This window comes from Lethenteron reissneri, chromosome 23, assembly GCF_015708825.2.
Source record: "Lethenteron reissneri isolate LAM-NWPU_2019-01 chromosome 23, ASM1570882v1, whole genome shotgun sequence".
Classification (NCBI taxonomy): domain Eukaryota; kingdom Metazoa; phylum Chordata; class Hyperoartia; order Petromyzontiformes; family Petromyzontidae; genus Lethenteron; species Lethenteron reissneri.
In genome coordinates this window covers 15,719,962-15,735,818 of record NC_083801.1, presented here as the reverse complement: position 1 = coordinate 15,735,818, position 15,857 = coordinate 15,719,962, and the positions used below count along the sequence as shown (strand labels likewise).

The following is a 15,857-nucleotide window of genomic DNA, read 5'->3' as shown; positions in this document are numbered from 1 at the left end:
AAACAAAAAAAGAGTTCGGAAATGCAAAAGCTTTCGTATATATAAAAACAAGAACACATATTTGAGCCAAAATTTAAGGGCCCTTACATTACACACATATGCACTGTATGTCGTAATGATATTAATGTAACTTTAGAAAAATTGTGTTTGGCCTCCAGGTTAGAAATATCTTCATTGCATGACGAGTTTACATTACAAACAAAAAATATGGCATCTTGTCGTAGCATGGCAGAGCATTAAGAGTTTGTTTATACATGTTACTTGCCACAAAGCAAATAAACTATGTGCTGAGATATAAACACAGATAACAGGCGATAACATGACATACAAATTACATATTCTAAGGTTTACCCATATAACATGTGAAAATATCTCAGGTTGTTTATATTGTTTTTTTTGCATTGCCCTTAACAACATTGCAAGCCAGAAAAAAAACATCTGTTTGCCACACGTATAAATGTGTAGCAATAAAACGTAACAGTGTTACTTTTAAACTGAGAAACGAAGAGAGTTGACCGTGGTGTATAGCTTAGCCCACTGGCCTCGTCGATCGACAGGTTATGTTTGGTGGGGTAAAGTATGGGTACGCCCAGCTCTTCCAAGACATCTGCTCGGCATGTAAGAGTAGACCAAATCCCATCGACAGCTCCCTCCAAAGGAGGCCCTTACACTGGCAGTGGTGTGAGCAAGCAATTGCAGCGTTGCACCTTTAGCTTTTAAACTGAGAAACCAGGACAAATGTTCCGAGCGGTGGCTTAGACCACCGTTCCGTATTGTAAGCTGGTACGTGTTGCACGATTCTCATTAGAATTCCACTCTAAACGATAACCGGTTACTGACTTTCGGAACCAGTGATTATGAAAACAATTACCGGTGCGGCGGTTGTTATTTAACAACGATAAATAAACGGTTGGATACGTACTGTTCGAAACAAGTTCAACACACATAGAGGCTGGCTCACGCGAAATTGATTTCTCTAAGACGATGGTACTTTGCAAGCCTACTGACTATCAACAAAGATTCGTTCATGAAGCCATCCATATATACAGACACAGAGACAATTTCAACCGAGAGGAACGTCATAGACTCAGCAATCATTGGAAAGATGTCATCATGACTTGACTTGTGTTTTCTTGCCAATCAACCTCCAACCGTCAGCAGTGTGGTGTGTGTGGAGTGGGGTGCAGGGATTTCTTGGCGGCCCTTTGCTGCATTGACATTGTTGCTTCAATGGCATTCGTGCACTGCCTATGCTCCTGGTGCTGCTGATACACTTGGGCTAGGCCCATCCCCAAACCTTTAACACATTCCTGCGGAGGGAGCTGGTAGGAACGTTGGGTTGCTCGGTCAATGGCCAGGGTCAACGGCGGCGTGGTGTATTCCGCAAATATGCCCGACTGTGAGGGCGGGCACAAGATGGCGTGAGCAGAGGTCGCAAACGGGTTTTGATTCCTTACCCGTACCCGGCCGCACCAGGGTCGCAAACGGGTACCCGTACCCGTACCTGGCCGGGTACGGGTAGCCGGGTATCGGGTAGGGTACGGGTATCGGGTACCCGGTTGCGACCTCTGGGCGTGAGTAGGTTAAACGTCGAGTTTTATAAGGGCACCACGGGCTGACCCCCCTCCCCACCCGGCCCCACCCCCCACCCAGCCCCACCTTCCCCACACAGCCCCTCCCCACATAGCCCATCCCCACTCTCCCCTCCCCACCCAGCCCCACCCTCCCCACCCGGCCCCTCCCTGCACGACGGACACAATAATCCCCTGTGGGCTGGTGTAACCAGGAGGTTCCTACCAGTAACAGTTTGCCTCTGACGACCGCTTGTGTTGCGATCGAAACGTGATATTTGTATTCACTTTATTTTTTATAATTATTTTTTCTGTCTACGTGACTTTACCGAAAGAACCAAAGAATATAAAAAGTACTGTACCCTTTAACAACAAATCCATACCTAGCTGGGATGGGGGGCAATCGTGTGTGGGATGGCACCGCAGCAGCTTCCATTGGCAGGGTTGAGAACTCCGATTGAAGAAAACCTGACACACGTACGCAACAAAATAGAACATTTCATTCCAGATTTTGTTCCAGGCCACTCAAACAAAAGAGTGCTTTGAAACAAAATCCTGTTGGGTGCAAGGAATTGTGGATGGATCTAGGCTGTGCACACATTTGCATACCCGTCAACCCATACGGTTTACCAATATTCTTGTACAGGGAAATTGAGTTTTCAGGTCCATACAGCGTACAACCGTTTCAATACGGAAAAAAAACTATTTTTGTCTATTTGTCTGTGTTTCTCCCTTGTGATGGGACTTTTTAGAATGAACGTTGAGATTTATAAGGGCACGAGATGACCAATAAGGTCTGACTTGGTCTGTAATAAGGTAGACACTGATAAGGGGTTGATAGGTATGCATTTGTCAAGTGCACCTGGCAAATAGCTGGATGTGATGCTTACGTAAAACGCAATTTCTACGTAAATGCATATTGCCAGTTCAACGTAACACGTTTGCTACTTTATTGTATGCAATTTCACGTTCCTTAAATTGGGCAATGCTCTTTTTATACATCTTGCACTGATTGTGCAACCCCTGTACCGTGAACACACTATGTTTCTATGAGTGCAGTAAACGCCATTAAATTACTACACAGTGAAGTCAATTAAAATCACTCTTGACAACAGGATGTTGACGAGTGATTATTAGTACGTGGTAATTGAATCAGAGATGAATCTGTTCATTTTTTTTTAAATCATCCATCAATACGGGGGTGGTCACTCCGTCAAGTAACCAGTTAACATTATCAAGGCACACCTAGTAGATGATGACTAAGTGAGTTTAAGGGCGTGATCAGTTACACGTACGATAGGATTGTTTTGGTGAATAACCAAAAGTGTACGATCTGACCACTTACTGCATTCTTGGCGTAATGCAGTAACCGGCCAGTGAGTAAGAAGTGTGTGTGTGTGTGTTTGTAGGAAGATGTTGCAATCTGCTGTGTACGGTGTACACTGAAGTTCTATGTGTAAGCACCTTGGCAGCAGTTTCAAAGGGGGGGGAACAACCTGCCTGCACACACGGGGACACACACACACACAATACAACAATGGTTACACGTCAGCCAGAATGAGCGGACACTGCTAAGAGGATCAACGATTGTACACAGCAACTTGCCATAACAATCACGTCATCCATTGTGATTTAAAAAATAACATCTCAATATACTTTAAATGCAAACACACACACCACGGGCATTGTTCAAGCATTATACCATGCTCATACTGTATTCAGCAAAGTTATTTTACATGCGCAAGAGTGTCATAGATTTACATGTGTATAGAAAAGACAAAGAAATGTGTCAGTCAAATGATCACATTTGCTATTAAACCGCTACCAGCGTCTGCGCACACACACGTGTGGTAGTACTTTATACTGTAAAACACAGCACTTATAAATCTATATAAATGAACATTGTGGTCAATACATGTGGCTGCTTTACGACTGAGAACACGTTACCACGAAAAAGATACGTAGGTGTGTGAGTTGTTCACTCACAACTTGACTTGTAATCTATTACACATTACTTTTAACTACACGTACGATTAGAGTACTGTCATTCCAGCAAAATACATTAGAGGTACAGTACAGTACATCTAAAAAAATCTAACAATAACACAGCCACATACACCACAAACGCCACGCACGCTTCTCCCGTACACCAACTACTTGTGTTAAGTTATCAGAGTTACTTATCAGCCCGACTTGTTGAACATAGCGGCTCCAAAGATGTTACAAGCGCGACAATGCGGGTGCAATCGTTAAACAGAAACAAGGGAGCCAGAACACCACCACCAACAACCACAACAACCACATCACCACCACCATCATCAGCATCACAACTTTACAGGCTTTTTTTGTAACGAACGCGACCTCGGTAGTAACCGCAAGAGTTGTGACACTTTGCAAGCAAGTAGCATCACACATTTACATTTATATCATTTTTTTAAAAAGTACAAAACATCAACAAACAAACAAGCCCATCGATCTCTCTCTCTCTTCTCTGTCTCCAACTGCACACAGACGGTGACACCACCAACAGCATGCGAAAAGCAGCAATACCAGCGGCGTTGTTGTTGTTGTTTGTTGTTGATGTTGTTGTTGATGTTGTTGTTTGTTGTTGGTAGTCGTGGATTTGTCTACTCGGGTCTCCAGACAAAACTTTGTAACTCCACAGGCTGCTTGCTGCTGTTCGCCGTCTCTTCTTACTGCTCCCTGGAAGCCGGGAGGAGACGGACGGACTGGCGGGCGGGCGGGCGGGCGGGAGCGTGAACCCAACTCGACGTTAGTGTGGCCGGGACCTCGGTCCGTCCGTCTCTCGCCCGTCACTGTTGCGTAGTCCTGTCGGTGCGAAGGGCCGACGGAGCAGATGAGCGAGAGGAGAGAGATTATGGAAGCGGGAGGAGAGAGAGAGCGAGAGAAGTGGAGTGGATGACAGGGGCGGGGGGAGGGGGGCGGGGGGAGGGGGGCGGGGGGAGGGGGGCGGGGCTTCTCCCCGCTTGGGCCCCGCCCACTCTGGCTCAGATTTGATGCCAACTCTGGGCGGGTGAATACCAAACAAACCTTCAGATTTATTCGTGCGGCACAGTACTTCATAAACTAAACTCATTTTTTTATTTTACCAGCGTAAGGCCCACTGAAGCTATGTTAGCTCTTTTTTTTTCTTTAAAGAAGCTACCTGGCTATCGCAAATGATAGGTCAACGAAGTGGCTTATCGTGGGGAAATTTATAGGACCCAAATACAGGCTGTTTCAAAAAGATGGACCCAAGTTCAAAGCAGTATATTTCACGATGGCAACATGTTACAACACAAAAAGTTACAAACGGTTTAAAGAGTTGTCAAGTTTTACTATCCATTTTATAAATGCTCTATGTGCCCTCCAACTGATGTACGGACAACATCGAGACGATAGTTGAATTCGTCCCAAACGCCTCTCAAAGTGTAATCTTCCACTGAAGTCACCGCTGCCGTGATTCTGTTTTTGAGGTCATCCAGATTAGTCGCTAATGGTGGCACAAAAACACGGGTCTTTGGCGTATCCCCACAAGAAAAATTCGCAGGGTGTCGTGATGTCTGGGGTGATCTTGGGGGCCAAGAGTGTAGCGCCAAGTCTTGGGGTCCCGTGCGACCTATCCAACGTTGAGGCAGTGTGTCTGCTTGCGAATGACTGAGGCTAGGGGCTGTTTGTGCGCTGGGAGAGGCGTCTAGGGGTAATCATTGTGAAACTCTATGCCCCGCCATTTCAAGTGGCTAAGAGTTTCATTCATGGGCGGTACGTGGTTGCAGAGATATAGCGATTTCAAATCGGTCCATCATTTTAAAACACCCTGTACTCTAAAATGTTGACCCGACCTTAATAACAATACGATTGTATTAAAACGTTATAGCAATGCATTGAGTAAAATACATATTTACAGCGGTGGTATATATTCAACATACAAAAATAATGTGTAGTGATTCGAAAAGTATTGTATATGCATCTTCTAGCATAATTATGAAGACAATCTAGACTGGATCAGCCCATAATCTCTCGGGGGTATATACAATAAGTAACACACTGGAGAAGTCAACAGTGGTTGCCTTTATGGGTTTACTTGCCCCCGCCATAGTAATGTGGAATTTCCACCACGTGGCTCAGAGCTCTTAAATAAGCAGATGAGCACCGCCTAAATGCTCACTTTGGAAAATATTTTTTTTTGAGATCAAAATGCATCAGTACAAATACAATATTACAGTAGAGTACACATTACAGCAGTACATAGAGAAGTCACAATCATTACTGGTAATTCTTATTTTATGCAGGCGAGATTACAGTACGTATGTAACCCATGCAACCTATCTTGGCCACTGGGATCAGTAACTAGGGGTGGGAAACCGTACGATTTGTGTTGATTTTTGACCCTTCAACAACAGCCTTGTGCCATTGTATTTTTTATGTAAAGGCATTTATAATCATTTTTATTATATATTTTGAAAAGTAATGTCCGTTTGTGTTGACCTTGCAACCACAACCTTCTGATTATTAGATGTTTGGCTATTTTATCATTCATTCATCATTTTCGATTTCCACCACGTGGCTCAGAGCTCTTAAACAGGAGATGAGCGCCGCCTAAATGCTAATTTTGGCAAATGTTATTTTTGAGATCAGAACGCATCAGTACCAATGCAATATTATAGTCGAGTACATATTACCGCAGTACATAGAGAAGTCGCAATGTTCTTGAAATAGTATAGTACTGTACTGAGGGCTATACGGTGTACGTATGGAGAGGTTTTGGTTTTAAATTTGGGGAATTTTTGGAAACTTGAGAAGTTACACCAGCTTTCATAAAGTACCCTTCGAGCAAACTTTACGGAATTATAATCACAGTTAAGTATAATGTGAAAAAACCTAAACAAATTAAGTTGATCCCTGCAATCAGCCGCAGCCTATTAAGCAGAAGGTAATGTTACATCCATTATTGGCGAAGTGCATAAGCCAACTTACTACTCTGTAATCTAATGCTTTAATCATTAATCTGTCATCAGCCATCTGTAAGAACACTATTCATTATAGCGCTGGAATTTATCTTATAGAATGTAGTCCAAGGCTTATTTTAAATATATATTTTCAAAGCATACGTTAACACTAGACTTTAATAAGGACCAAATATACTATTATATGTTTTAAATGTTTATGATTTCATGGGGAGAGGTGCACGCTTGGAGTTTCACTCAAAAAGAAACACGTGGATCAAAGAACAAGTTAGAGACATTAAATTGACACTTAATCCAAGAATCGTACTGCAAATTGGCTTGGGGCAGCAGGTCACGTCGTGGGAATTCAGCGATGAATTCCTCGGTGGTCGAGACTCATTCGGGAGTGGCAGCCAAAGGATGGAACCCAACGCTGGATGAGATAACAACGTCGTCCTCTGCAGAGATGGAGTGATGCTGTCAGCTTGTGTACAGATGCGAGGCGGACAGGTTACATAGCAGGACCCGGGCCGTCCGTTAGAGGACAAAACGGATCGGAAAAGACAAAACGGATCGGAGAAGACTAAACGGATCGGAGTGAACAAAACGGATCGGAAAAAACAACACGTATCAGAGAGGACAAAACGTATTGGAGAGATCATGGCTGACGACGAATAAACAACACCCGGGGGAGGATGACCTCGCAGAGCTTGGCTTGGCGTCGTTAAGAGATCGCATACCTGTGTACCCCTTATCAGTGCCCTACTTTATTACAGACCAACTCAGACCTTATTGGTCACCCTGTGCCCTTATAAATCTCAACCTTCATTCCTACAAATTCCCATCACCAGGGAGAAACACAGACACAAATACTAAATATTTTTGCCCGTATTGAAACGGCTGTCCGTCTTATGGACCTGGAAACTCAATTTCCCTGTACAAGAATACGGGGTATAAACCGCTTGGGTTGCCACGGTATGAGATCTGTGCCAGAAAGATGTGGCCCTGCTTGAGCACATTGACACACGAGGAAGAAGAGTGGCAACACAAATGACGATATGTGCAGTGGACGCCGAACTCGGGGCTTATCTGCCTTGTCTTTTGTTTGTGCGAATAAAGAATCATAAGAATAAGAATGGATCGTGACGACGATGGTGATGAAGAACACAAGCCAACTCTGCAGAAAAAGGCACCGCTGGAAAAAAATTGCTTCGTATGAAAAATAAGAATAGGTTTAATCCTTTCTGGCAATTAAACAGGTGTTAAGATGTTCAAACACCAAACAGAAACCTTTTGCAAGGAATCATGTTCGCATTAACCACACGTACTTGTGGTGAACATGCAAACAAACATGCTCTTATAACATATACATTGTCTTTGAAACCGATCTTTAGGATCTCATTAGTATCAGACCAGAGAATTCCAAAAGGCGAACAGTACAAAGACAATGCCACTATCAGAGCATTTATAACTTGGGGTGAGCAGCTACAAAATGGGACATTTTTTCCAATATGAAAACATATTTGGTGTTTAAACATTTTACCACACATGTTTTATTGCGAGAAAGGGTAAAACCTATTCTTTTTTTTCATAAATTGTTTAGTGTAAACAAATTTTGATGATCAGCCAAGCCTGGTAAAGTCTATCTCATGAATGCAAAGTTTATTTTGCCCACTGGGGAGTTTTTTTTTTGTGTTCGTTAAAGAAAAGGAGATCTGTAAACTTCTCAAAGTATAAACAACAAAAAACCTCTGATCTGGAAGCAGAGATTCAAATGCCCCGAGCTTTGCAGCGCAGGAATCGATTCCCAATTAAACGGCAGATTTAAATCGATTCCTTATTTTCAGTGGAAGTGCTTCGATTATTAATTACGACATTCGAGCGGCGATTCACGCGGGCCCCTTTATCAAAGTTGCACGTTTGAAAATTTAACAATTATTTATAACGGGCCCTTTTTTGTTGTAGAATATGCAATTTTGAAAATCGGCTCTCGGTATGCGGTTCGGTTTAAGGCATGAATCATAGTCGATTATCGAGTTGTACATCATTTGTAGGAATCGATTCGGCGGGCGGGCGCGTGTTCAATAAAAAGTCGGGAAGCTTCGAAGTTCATTCAAATTGCAACAGTGGATTGAGCGCTGTTAGTAATTATGAAGATGCTTAAAAAATCGAATAAATCACCAAATTATTCTTGACATATCTTCGAGGTAAATGGAGCACGACTTTTATTTTGTAAAATAGGGATTTATTGCAAAAGAGACCCGAATAATCCACAATAAAAAAAACCACACAAACCGATAAAGACAACGCGTGGATACTTGGAGATGAGAGATGGGTGCGAAACCTCTCGCCAGACTGGGTCAGAGTGGGTTGGTAAAAGTGGGGTGCACAAGAAGTTAGACTTCGACAGAGCAACCGGTGTCCCTTGCTAATTTCTGATGAAACAACCTCATTTGGCAGGCTTAGGAGACTCGACGAACTCTCCGTGCCGTTCAGTGGCCGATCCGAATCTCCCCTCCATTCGTCTCCCATTCCCCAGCAGAAAGACATCAGCCACTGCCACCCCCACCACCGGAACCTCTTCAATTGCCTCGGACTAAGATCGATCAAGCTCCCGATAAAATAATGAACACGATCGAGAAGCTCTGAGATTGAATCGTCGATTTTTGATGCGCTGACAACTGCTGCCCACAGCGCAGACCACCCTGCCACGCAGGATGGTCGTCCATCCAAGAAAATGTCCCCAGGCTCGAACTTGTACCGAGCCTTCGAGAGGGGCACACGAATTCTACAGGGTGTCCCATATGTCCGGAATCACAGGGAAAAAACACATTCCTGCGGAGGGAGCTGATTGTTGACCCTTCAACGGTTGCTCGGTCAATGGCCAGGGTCAACGGCGGCGTGGTGTATTCCGCAAATATTCTCGACTGTGAGGCGGGCACAAGCCGGCGTGAGTAGGTTAAATGTTGAGTTTTATAAGGGCACCACGGGGTGACCAGCCCCTCCCCACCCAGCCCCACCCTCCCCACCCAGCCCCACTCCACCCTCCCCACCCAGCCCACCCCACCCAGCCCCACCCTCTTCACCCAGCCTCTCCCCAACCTCCCCTCCACCCAGCCCAACCCCTCCCATTTTTGGATGCACGACGGACGGACACAATAATCCCCTGTGGGCTGATGGAACCAGGTGGTTCCTACCAGTATAACTCATTCGTATTTCCCTGGTCATTGGATAGGACGTATGTGGTATGGCCAGCGAGAAGCCCCGATTTCACGCCACTAGATTTTGATCTCTGGGGTCACTTGAAGGCCACTGGTCAACGCGGAGATAATTCAGTGTTGAACATTTGCGTCAGCACATTATTGACGCATGTACAACAACACCGTTACCCCTGATACCATTTACCGTGTGTTTGCTGACTGGGTATCTCGTCTGGAGTTGTGTATCAGGAACAATGGTGGACACATTGAGCACGTTTGTTGAATAAAGCGTTATTATTGCCTTTTTTTGTTATTTTTCCTATGATTCCAGATGTATGGGACACCCTGTACAACGCAGACGTGAGATCGTGTGGCATTTGAAAATAAAGTTAAATCTGTAGTACATGTTGCTTATGAATTACAGATACACGAGGGTTATAAATCAATCTGATCCTTTAATCCGGACGCGAAACCTGCAGTTGATGTTGAAAACTGCCCATACTATTATGCATTTGAACACAGGTCCGAGGATGACCATACATGGCCAGTTGAAACTGTGTGTCTAGGGGTAATAATTGATTCTTATTTTATCCAGGCGAGATTGCAGCATTTAACCCATGCAATCTATCTTGGCCACGGATAAAATAACTTGGGGTGGGAAACCTTACGATTTCGGCTGATTGTTGACCCTTCAACAACAGCCTTGTGCCATTGTATTTTTTTTTATGTAAAGACATTTATAACAATTTTTTACTATCTATTTTGAAAAGTAATGTCCATTTGTTGACCCTGCAACCACAGTCTTCTGATTAATTATTAGATAGTTGGCTATTTTATCATTCATTATTTTAGATAATTAACTTTACTTCTGAATAATCACTTTGCTGTCGCCTGTAAATCGTTCATTGAATGTTTTTGATTTCGATTTAAAGCTTTCGTGACTGCAGGAATTCATATTCTTGGTTGTTTCGGTAAAGTCACGTAGAAGGGAAATAATAAAAGAAAAAATAAACAATAAAATTCTTACAACGTTTCGATTGCAACACAAGCAATCATCATCCCTTCTACGTGACTTTACCGAAAGAACCAAAAATAATGTTTGTTATGTTTTTATTCTGAATCTGTTCGTTTAAATCGATGTTTTCATTTAACAAAAATTGAGTGATGTATCAATGCTTTGTTTTTCAATGTCTAATCGCCACCAGTGATTCTGTCAAATTCGCTTCAGTACGATGGACCCATAAAACAACTTTGGTTACAGCCTGCTTTATCGAGTCTTAGGATATGTGCAGTTTGTGGATTAATGCTGCACGATGAATTGGTGACGTGCAGTGGGATGATGTAGGAAGAAATATATCATCTGTAGGAATTGCAGGTTAAACTTCACAGACTGAACCCATGTCTTTGGGAGATGTGTTCCATGTTGTTAAATTCCAACTCTCGCTGCGACCCTGTAGAAGCAACGCTAGGTGGCGCCTTATTCCCATTGTAGATCCTGTGCCAGTACAGTACTGTACAGAGTGGTGTCTTGTGACTCCAAAATTAATTGACCCCTAGCATATTTTTCATTCCCATATAAATTTTTGTTTTAAATAAAGCTTCCTATTAAAATATTAAGCTTTAGAGAATTTGAATGGAGATCACAAGACATTTGGACCACCCTGAATTGTAGCTGGAATTCCACGTTTCTGATGGTGGCCAGTTTAAGTTTGTTGGCATCTCACAAAGTGATGCTCAACATACACAATAAATATAAAATAATGGCAGATAAAAACATCTCACATTCTGAAGGATTTTAGCTCAAAGTTCAGCTTTAATGCCACAAAAATGGTAAACCATATAAATCAGGGACCTCCTTTGACAGTACCAAAATATGAGAATAGGGTTTCCCCTTTTATCTGGCAACAAAACAGGTGTTAAGATGTAAAAACAACAAACTTAAACTTTTTATAAGGATTTTTTTGTAAAAGGTTTTCTTTGTTAAAAGGTTTCAGTTTGGTGTTTTAACATCTTAACACCTGTTATGTTGCCAGAAAAAAGTGGAAAACCTATTCTCATATAAATCCGCTAATGAACTGTCATTTCACTGAATGTGTATCTGAGATATAGACAGTACAGGGTTTTGATAATAAATTGATAGTAGATAAAACCAGCCAGTGGCAAATTCCGCGACAGGTTACTTTTTAAATTCCTACAATCTCGGAATTAAATGTGTGTGTTGCGTTTTTTTTGTTTAATTCTTGAAAAAATTGTAACTTATTAACTTTGTACCAAGTGGTGTTGACAAGAATCAATGATCAAAGTTAATGATACACACTGAAAAGACAGCTGATAAGTAAAAGAGCCAAGCTCCATTGGATGTCGACAGTGACCAGTCATTTTACTGTCTAGATATTTTATACTCTTAGGTTTTTTTCAGTAAAGTCACGTAGGTAAAAAAATAAAATTAAAAATTATCGTCACAGCAGTAGGTGGGACCGTCACAGCAAAAATTACTCCTGTGACGGTCCCACCTGATGACGGAGACTTGTGTTGCCTCCGAAACGTCGTGATTTATTATTTTATTTTATTATTACTTTCATTTTAATTTTATTATTTTTTTACCTACGTGACTTTACCGAAAAAAATCTAAGAGTATGAATCCTTGCAGTCACGAAAGCTTCAAATCTAGAATTAGATATTTTATGCAAGTGCGTTACATGGCGGGCTGCAGGTAAACAGTAGCCGTTCAAGATGAGAACAGAATGTTTAATAGTTGTTTTGTTATTACTGGATCGGAGTCTCACTCGGAGCCATGCCAGCATCACCACAGTTTAAACACTCGCACACAGATCATACATTCGAGATTTTGCCTCCCGGTGCAGTGTTCTTTAGATGGAAGCTTTAAATTCTGTGAACAGAATGTGAAAATCCAGTAGCTAAATATGTGTGTGTAAAGAAGGAGGACCATTGCGTGGGTGGAAGGCACCTGGCAAGGGCTAGGTAGCCTTGAAAGACACTGGGAAATGCCAGTCGATGAGGTATATTACAATACAGCAGTACTATTTGTATACTTTATGTATACTGCACGTACAGCCCTTTTGCCAATGTACTGTTGGATGAGGGCATCCCCACAGCGTGTTGATCATGGACAAGATTTGCAGGATGGTAAAGGCAGGGGGTCATACACGCGAGAGTATAGAAGTGCAGCACAATAGATTATACTTCACTGTCATCTGCTGCCCACAAACGAGTCTTACTATTTGTCGTTTTTTTAATAAACAAAAAATTACGTTCCACAAGGTGTTCCAGATGTCTTGTGACCCCCAAATAAGTATCTAAAACTTCATACGTATATTTTAAGTAAGGTTTATTTAAAACAGAAATGAATATACAAATGAAACAAATATTTGGGGTCAGTTAATTGGGGGTTAGAAGACATCTGGACCATCCTGTATAGTACATAACAGAGAGTCTGTTGTATTGTCACGTGGCTAAACTCCTAGACTGGTCCTGATTTAAGATGGTATATACAGGATGGGGCAGTAAAAAAACATTTGAGAAAAGCATACCATATACAGTAGTGTATTGTTAAAGTTAATTAAAATAACATACAGTATATTTACAATAAATGTATTACTATTAATCAACTTGTATCTCTTTTACTCTTGGCCTACGATCCAACTGACACGAAATGCACCTGGTCTCATCAGATCTAAGAACATAAGCAGGGTCTGACCCTGGGTAGTGCTAGGATGAGTGACCACCACAATGCGCAAAAGGCCGGTGCAATAAATAGGCTTTGTGGACAGCAGAGGGGAGTGCAGCAAAATCCATGGATGTTCGGCACTCTCTCCCCCTCCCCCGTCTTCACCATCATCCCACACTGACCAGCATTGCGAAATATGGTCAAATACCACCCTCATCCGCACGGGGTGGGAAGGTCCCCCATCCAGCAGTAGATTGACTAAACGGCCTGTACATGTACTCTTCAAAATCAATGCATTATAATACTTGTTTAAAAATGTGCATAACAAAAAAACAGTGCTTCAGACTGAACTGGGCATTATTTCGATTATTACTTCTTTCATGTGTTCTTGACACGTTTTAACCACCTCCAGTATGTGCAAATTGTGTAAGTACAGTACTACGAAGCAGTGCATTTTGTTGAGATGAATTCAACATTACGCACACCCACCCACTCAGTGAGCAACGTGTTTGAACCATTGCAATGCTTTTTATCATCTCAGCTTAAAGGAGAATGTAATGATGGCTTGCCAGATTTTTTTTTTCATTGCATGAACGTCCTCCTGCTGCCTACGCATGACATTTAATGTTGACAACACCCGCCATCTAATCTATCCGTTATGAACATGCTTTTCAACAAATCCTTGGCAAAGCATAATTAAGAGGAGGGGAGGCAGTGCAGTATTTGTGAATACTAATGGTGATGAGCCTCCAGTGCCATCTGGAGTCACCCATCTGCAAGTTTATGAAATCAGAAACATCAATTTTAGAGAACGCTGTAGTAACAACTGCTTTCCAGGCAGATAATTTAGGTATATACTATGAAGCACATTTATCCCATAATGAGATGTAGATTTATATCGGCTCGTCTTAAATACAGCAAATGATTATGCTGCATTTAAAGCAATTGTAAATACTGCAATAGTATGAATGCATTTTAATGCAGAATCAGAATATTTATATTTGAGGAATCTGATGAGCTCTTCATTAGATACAATAAATCTGGTTTTAATAACACGCATGCTTAAAACCAATGTAATAAAATATTACGATACTACTACCGGTACATTGGTTTAGTTCCATCTTAAAAACAATACTTTGAATTCACTATTTAATTGTATTTGATTCGAGATGAGCAACACTTGTAAAATATAAAGCAATGTAAATGTGGGTGTAAAATATTTACTTGACAATTATCACTGAGACACAAACCTGCCATAACATTACTCCTCTGAAAAATGCAACTTTCAACTATTACCTCCATAAACCTCCTGACACAATAGAGTACAATTTTAATTTATCATCACCATCGGCTATGATCAATCCACTGCTGGGTTAAGGCCTCAATGCAAGTATCTGTTAAGTGCCTGCACATGAGCTGATTTCATTGCTGCAAGTCCATGTTGGATATACTCTCATGAATGTTCCCACGCCATTATTAGTTTCGACCACCGCTCATCATCCCTTGCAGTGACGTCACCTGCCCAAAACCTACTTATTTTCTTAACATTCAATATGATGTATATAACTTGCGAGGGGTTGTCCACATATGGCAGCTGGGGCACAATTCAGTGTGGGAGTAACAGCCATCACACAGGTACCAGACAAGATGGAGGCACTGGTGAAGCTGGTAATGCAGGGAGCCGGGTTGAGTAGGCAGTTAGATATGAATTTCGTTTGCAGTGTACAGTATTGTGTATGAAAGAAGATGTGTTTTGGTTGTAGGTGATTTTAGTTATATTTATGTGACAGAACAGGCAATACAGAATTCCATAATGAGTTTCTTGACTTTCCCAGAGAAATGGGAGGTAAGTTTTTTATTTGCCAGGTAAGGCCCACTGAGCTATATAGCTCTTTTTCAGAAGCGACCTGGCCACAAATCACAGCTTATCAGAGTGGATTATCATGCGGAAATGTATAGCAGCCAAATACTTTAAACGCATCGTTGATTCTAAATTAGAAGGGACAAACCGGAGGATCTGGAGAAAAATCGAAACGACTATGGGGAGTACATGCAAACTCCAAATATGCAGGTGTTAGGGTCCGGATCGAACCCACGACCTGCTGTATACCAGGCAAAGTAGTTAACATCTCTCCACCGTGGCACCCTCTTGTCAGCTGGGGGAGTAGTGGATGGAGCCAGAGGAATTTAGAAGACTGAAAAGAGATTGAGGGCTCCCAGCACCATTTACAATTAGAGCAGAATAAAAGTCTGATTTGGCTATTATCAGTCACGTGACTTTACAGAAAGAACCAAAGAGTATGGATTCCCGCAGTCACGAAAGCTTCAAATCAAGAGTGACTGATAACCTTTCATGTGAGCCTTCCAGGCCTGGTAATGGATTTCAGGGCAGGACGGTTATATAGTTTTCTTAGTCTATGAGCTATATGTTGTTTTGCTCACAAAGGGTGGA

General features: G+C 42.1%; 1 protein-coding gene across 4 annotated transcripts in view; it reads right to left on the bottom strand.

Moving 5' to 3' along the window:
* The window catches only part of LOC133346091 (protein cordon-bleu-like), a 60,972-nt gene extending 56,498 nt beyond the window's left edge, over positions 1 to 4,474 (bottom strand). For all 4 annotated transcript variants that reach the window (XM_061557464.1, XM_061557469.1, XM_061557466.1 and 1 more), the window contains exons 1-3: positions 4,122 to 4,474; positions 3,036 to 3,071; positions 1,955 to 2,039 (exon numbers count right to left, since the gene is read on the bottom strand). In XM_061557464.1, the coding sequence (XP_061413448.1) occupies positions 1,955 to 2,007 (53 nt within the window). In that variant the 5' untranslated portion in view covers positions 2,008 to 2,039; positions 3,036 to 3,071; positions 4,122 to 4,474. The remainder of the gene's footprint in view (positions 1 to 1,954; positions 2,040 to 3,035; positions 3,072 to 4,121) is intronic.
* Between the last annotated feature and the right edge of the window lie 11,383 nt (positions 4,475 to 15,857).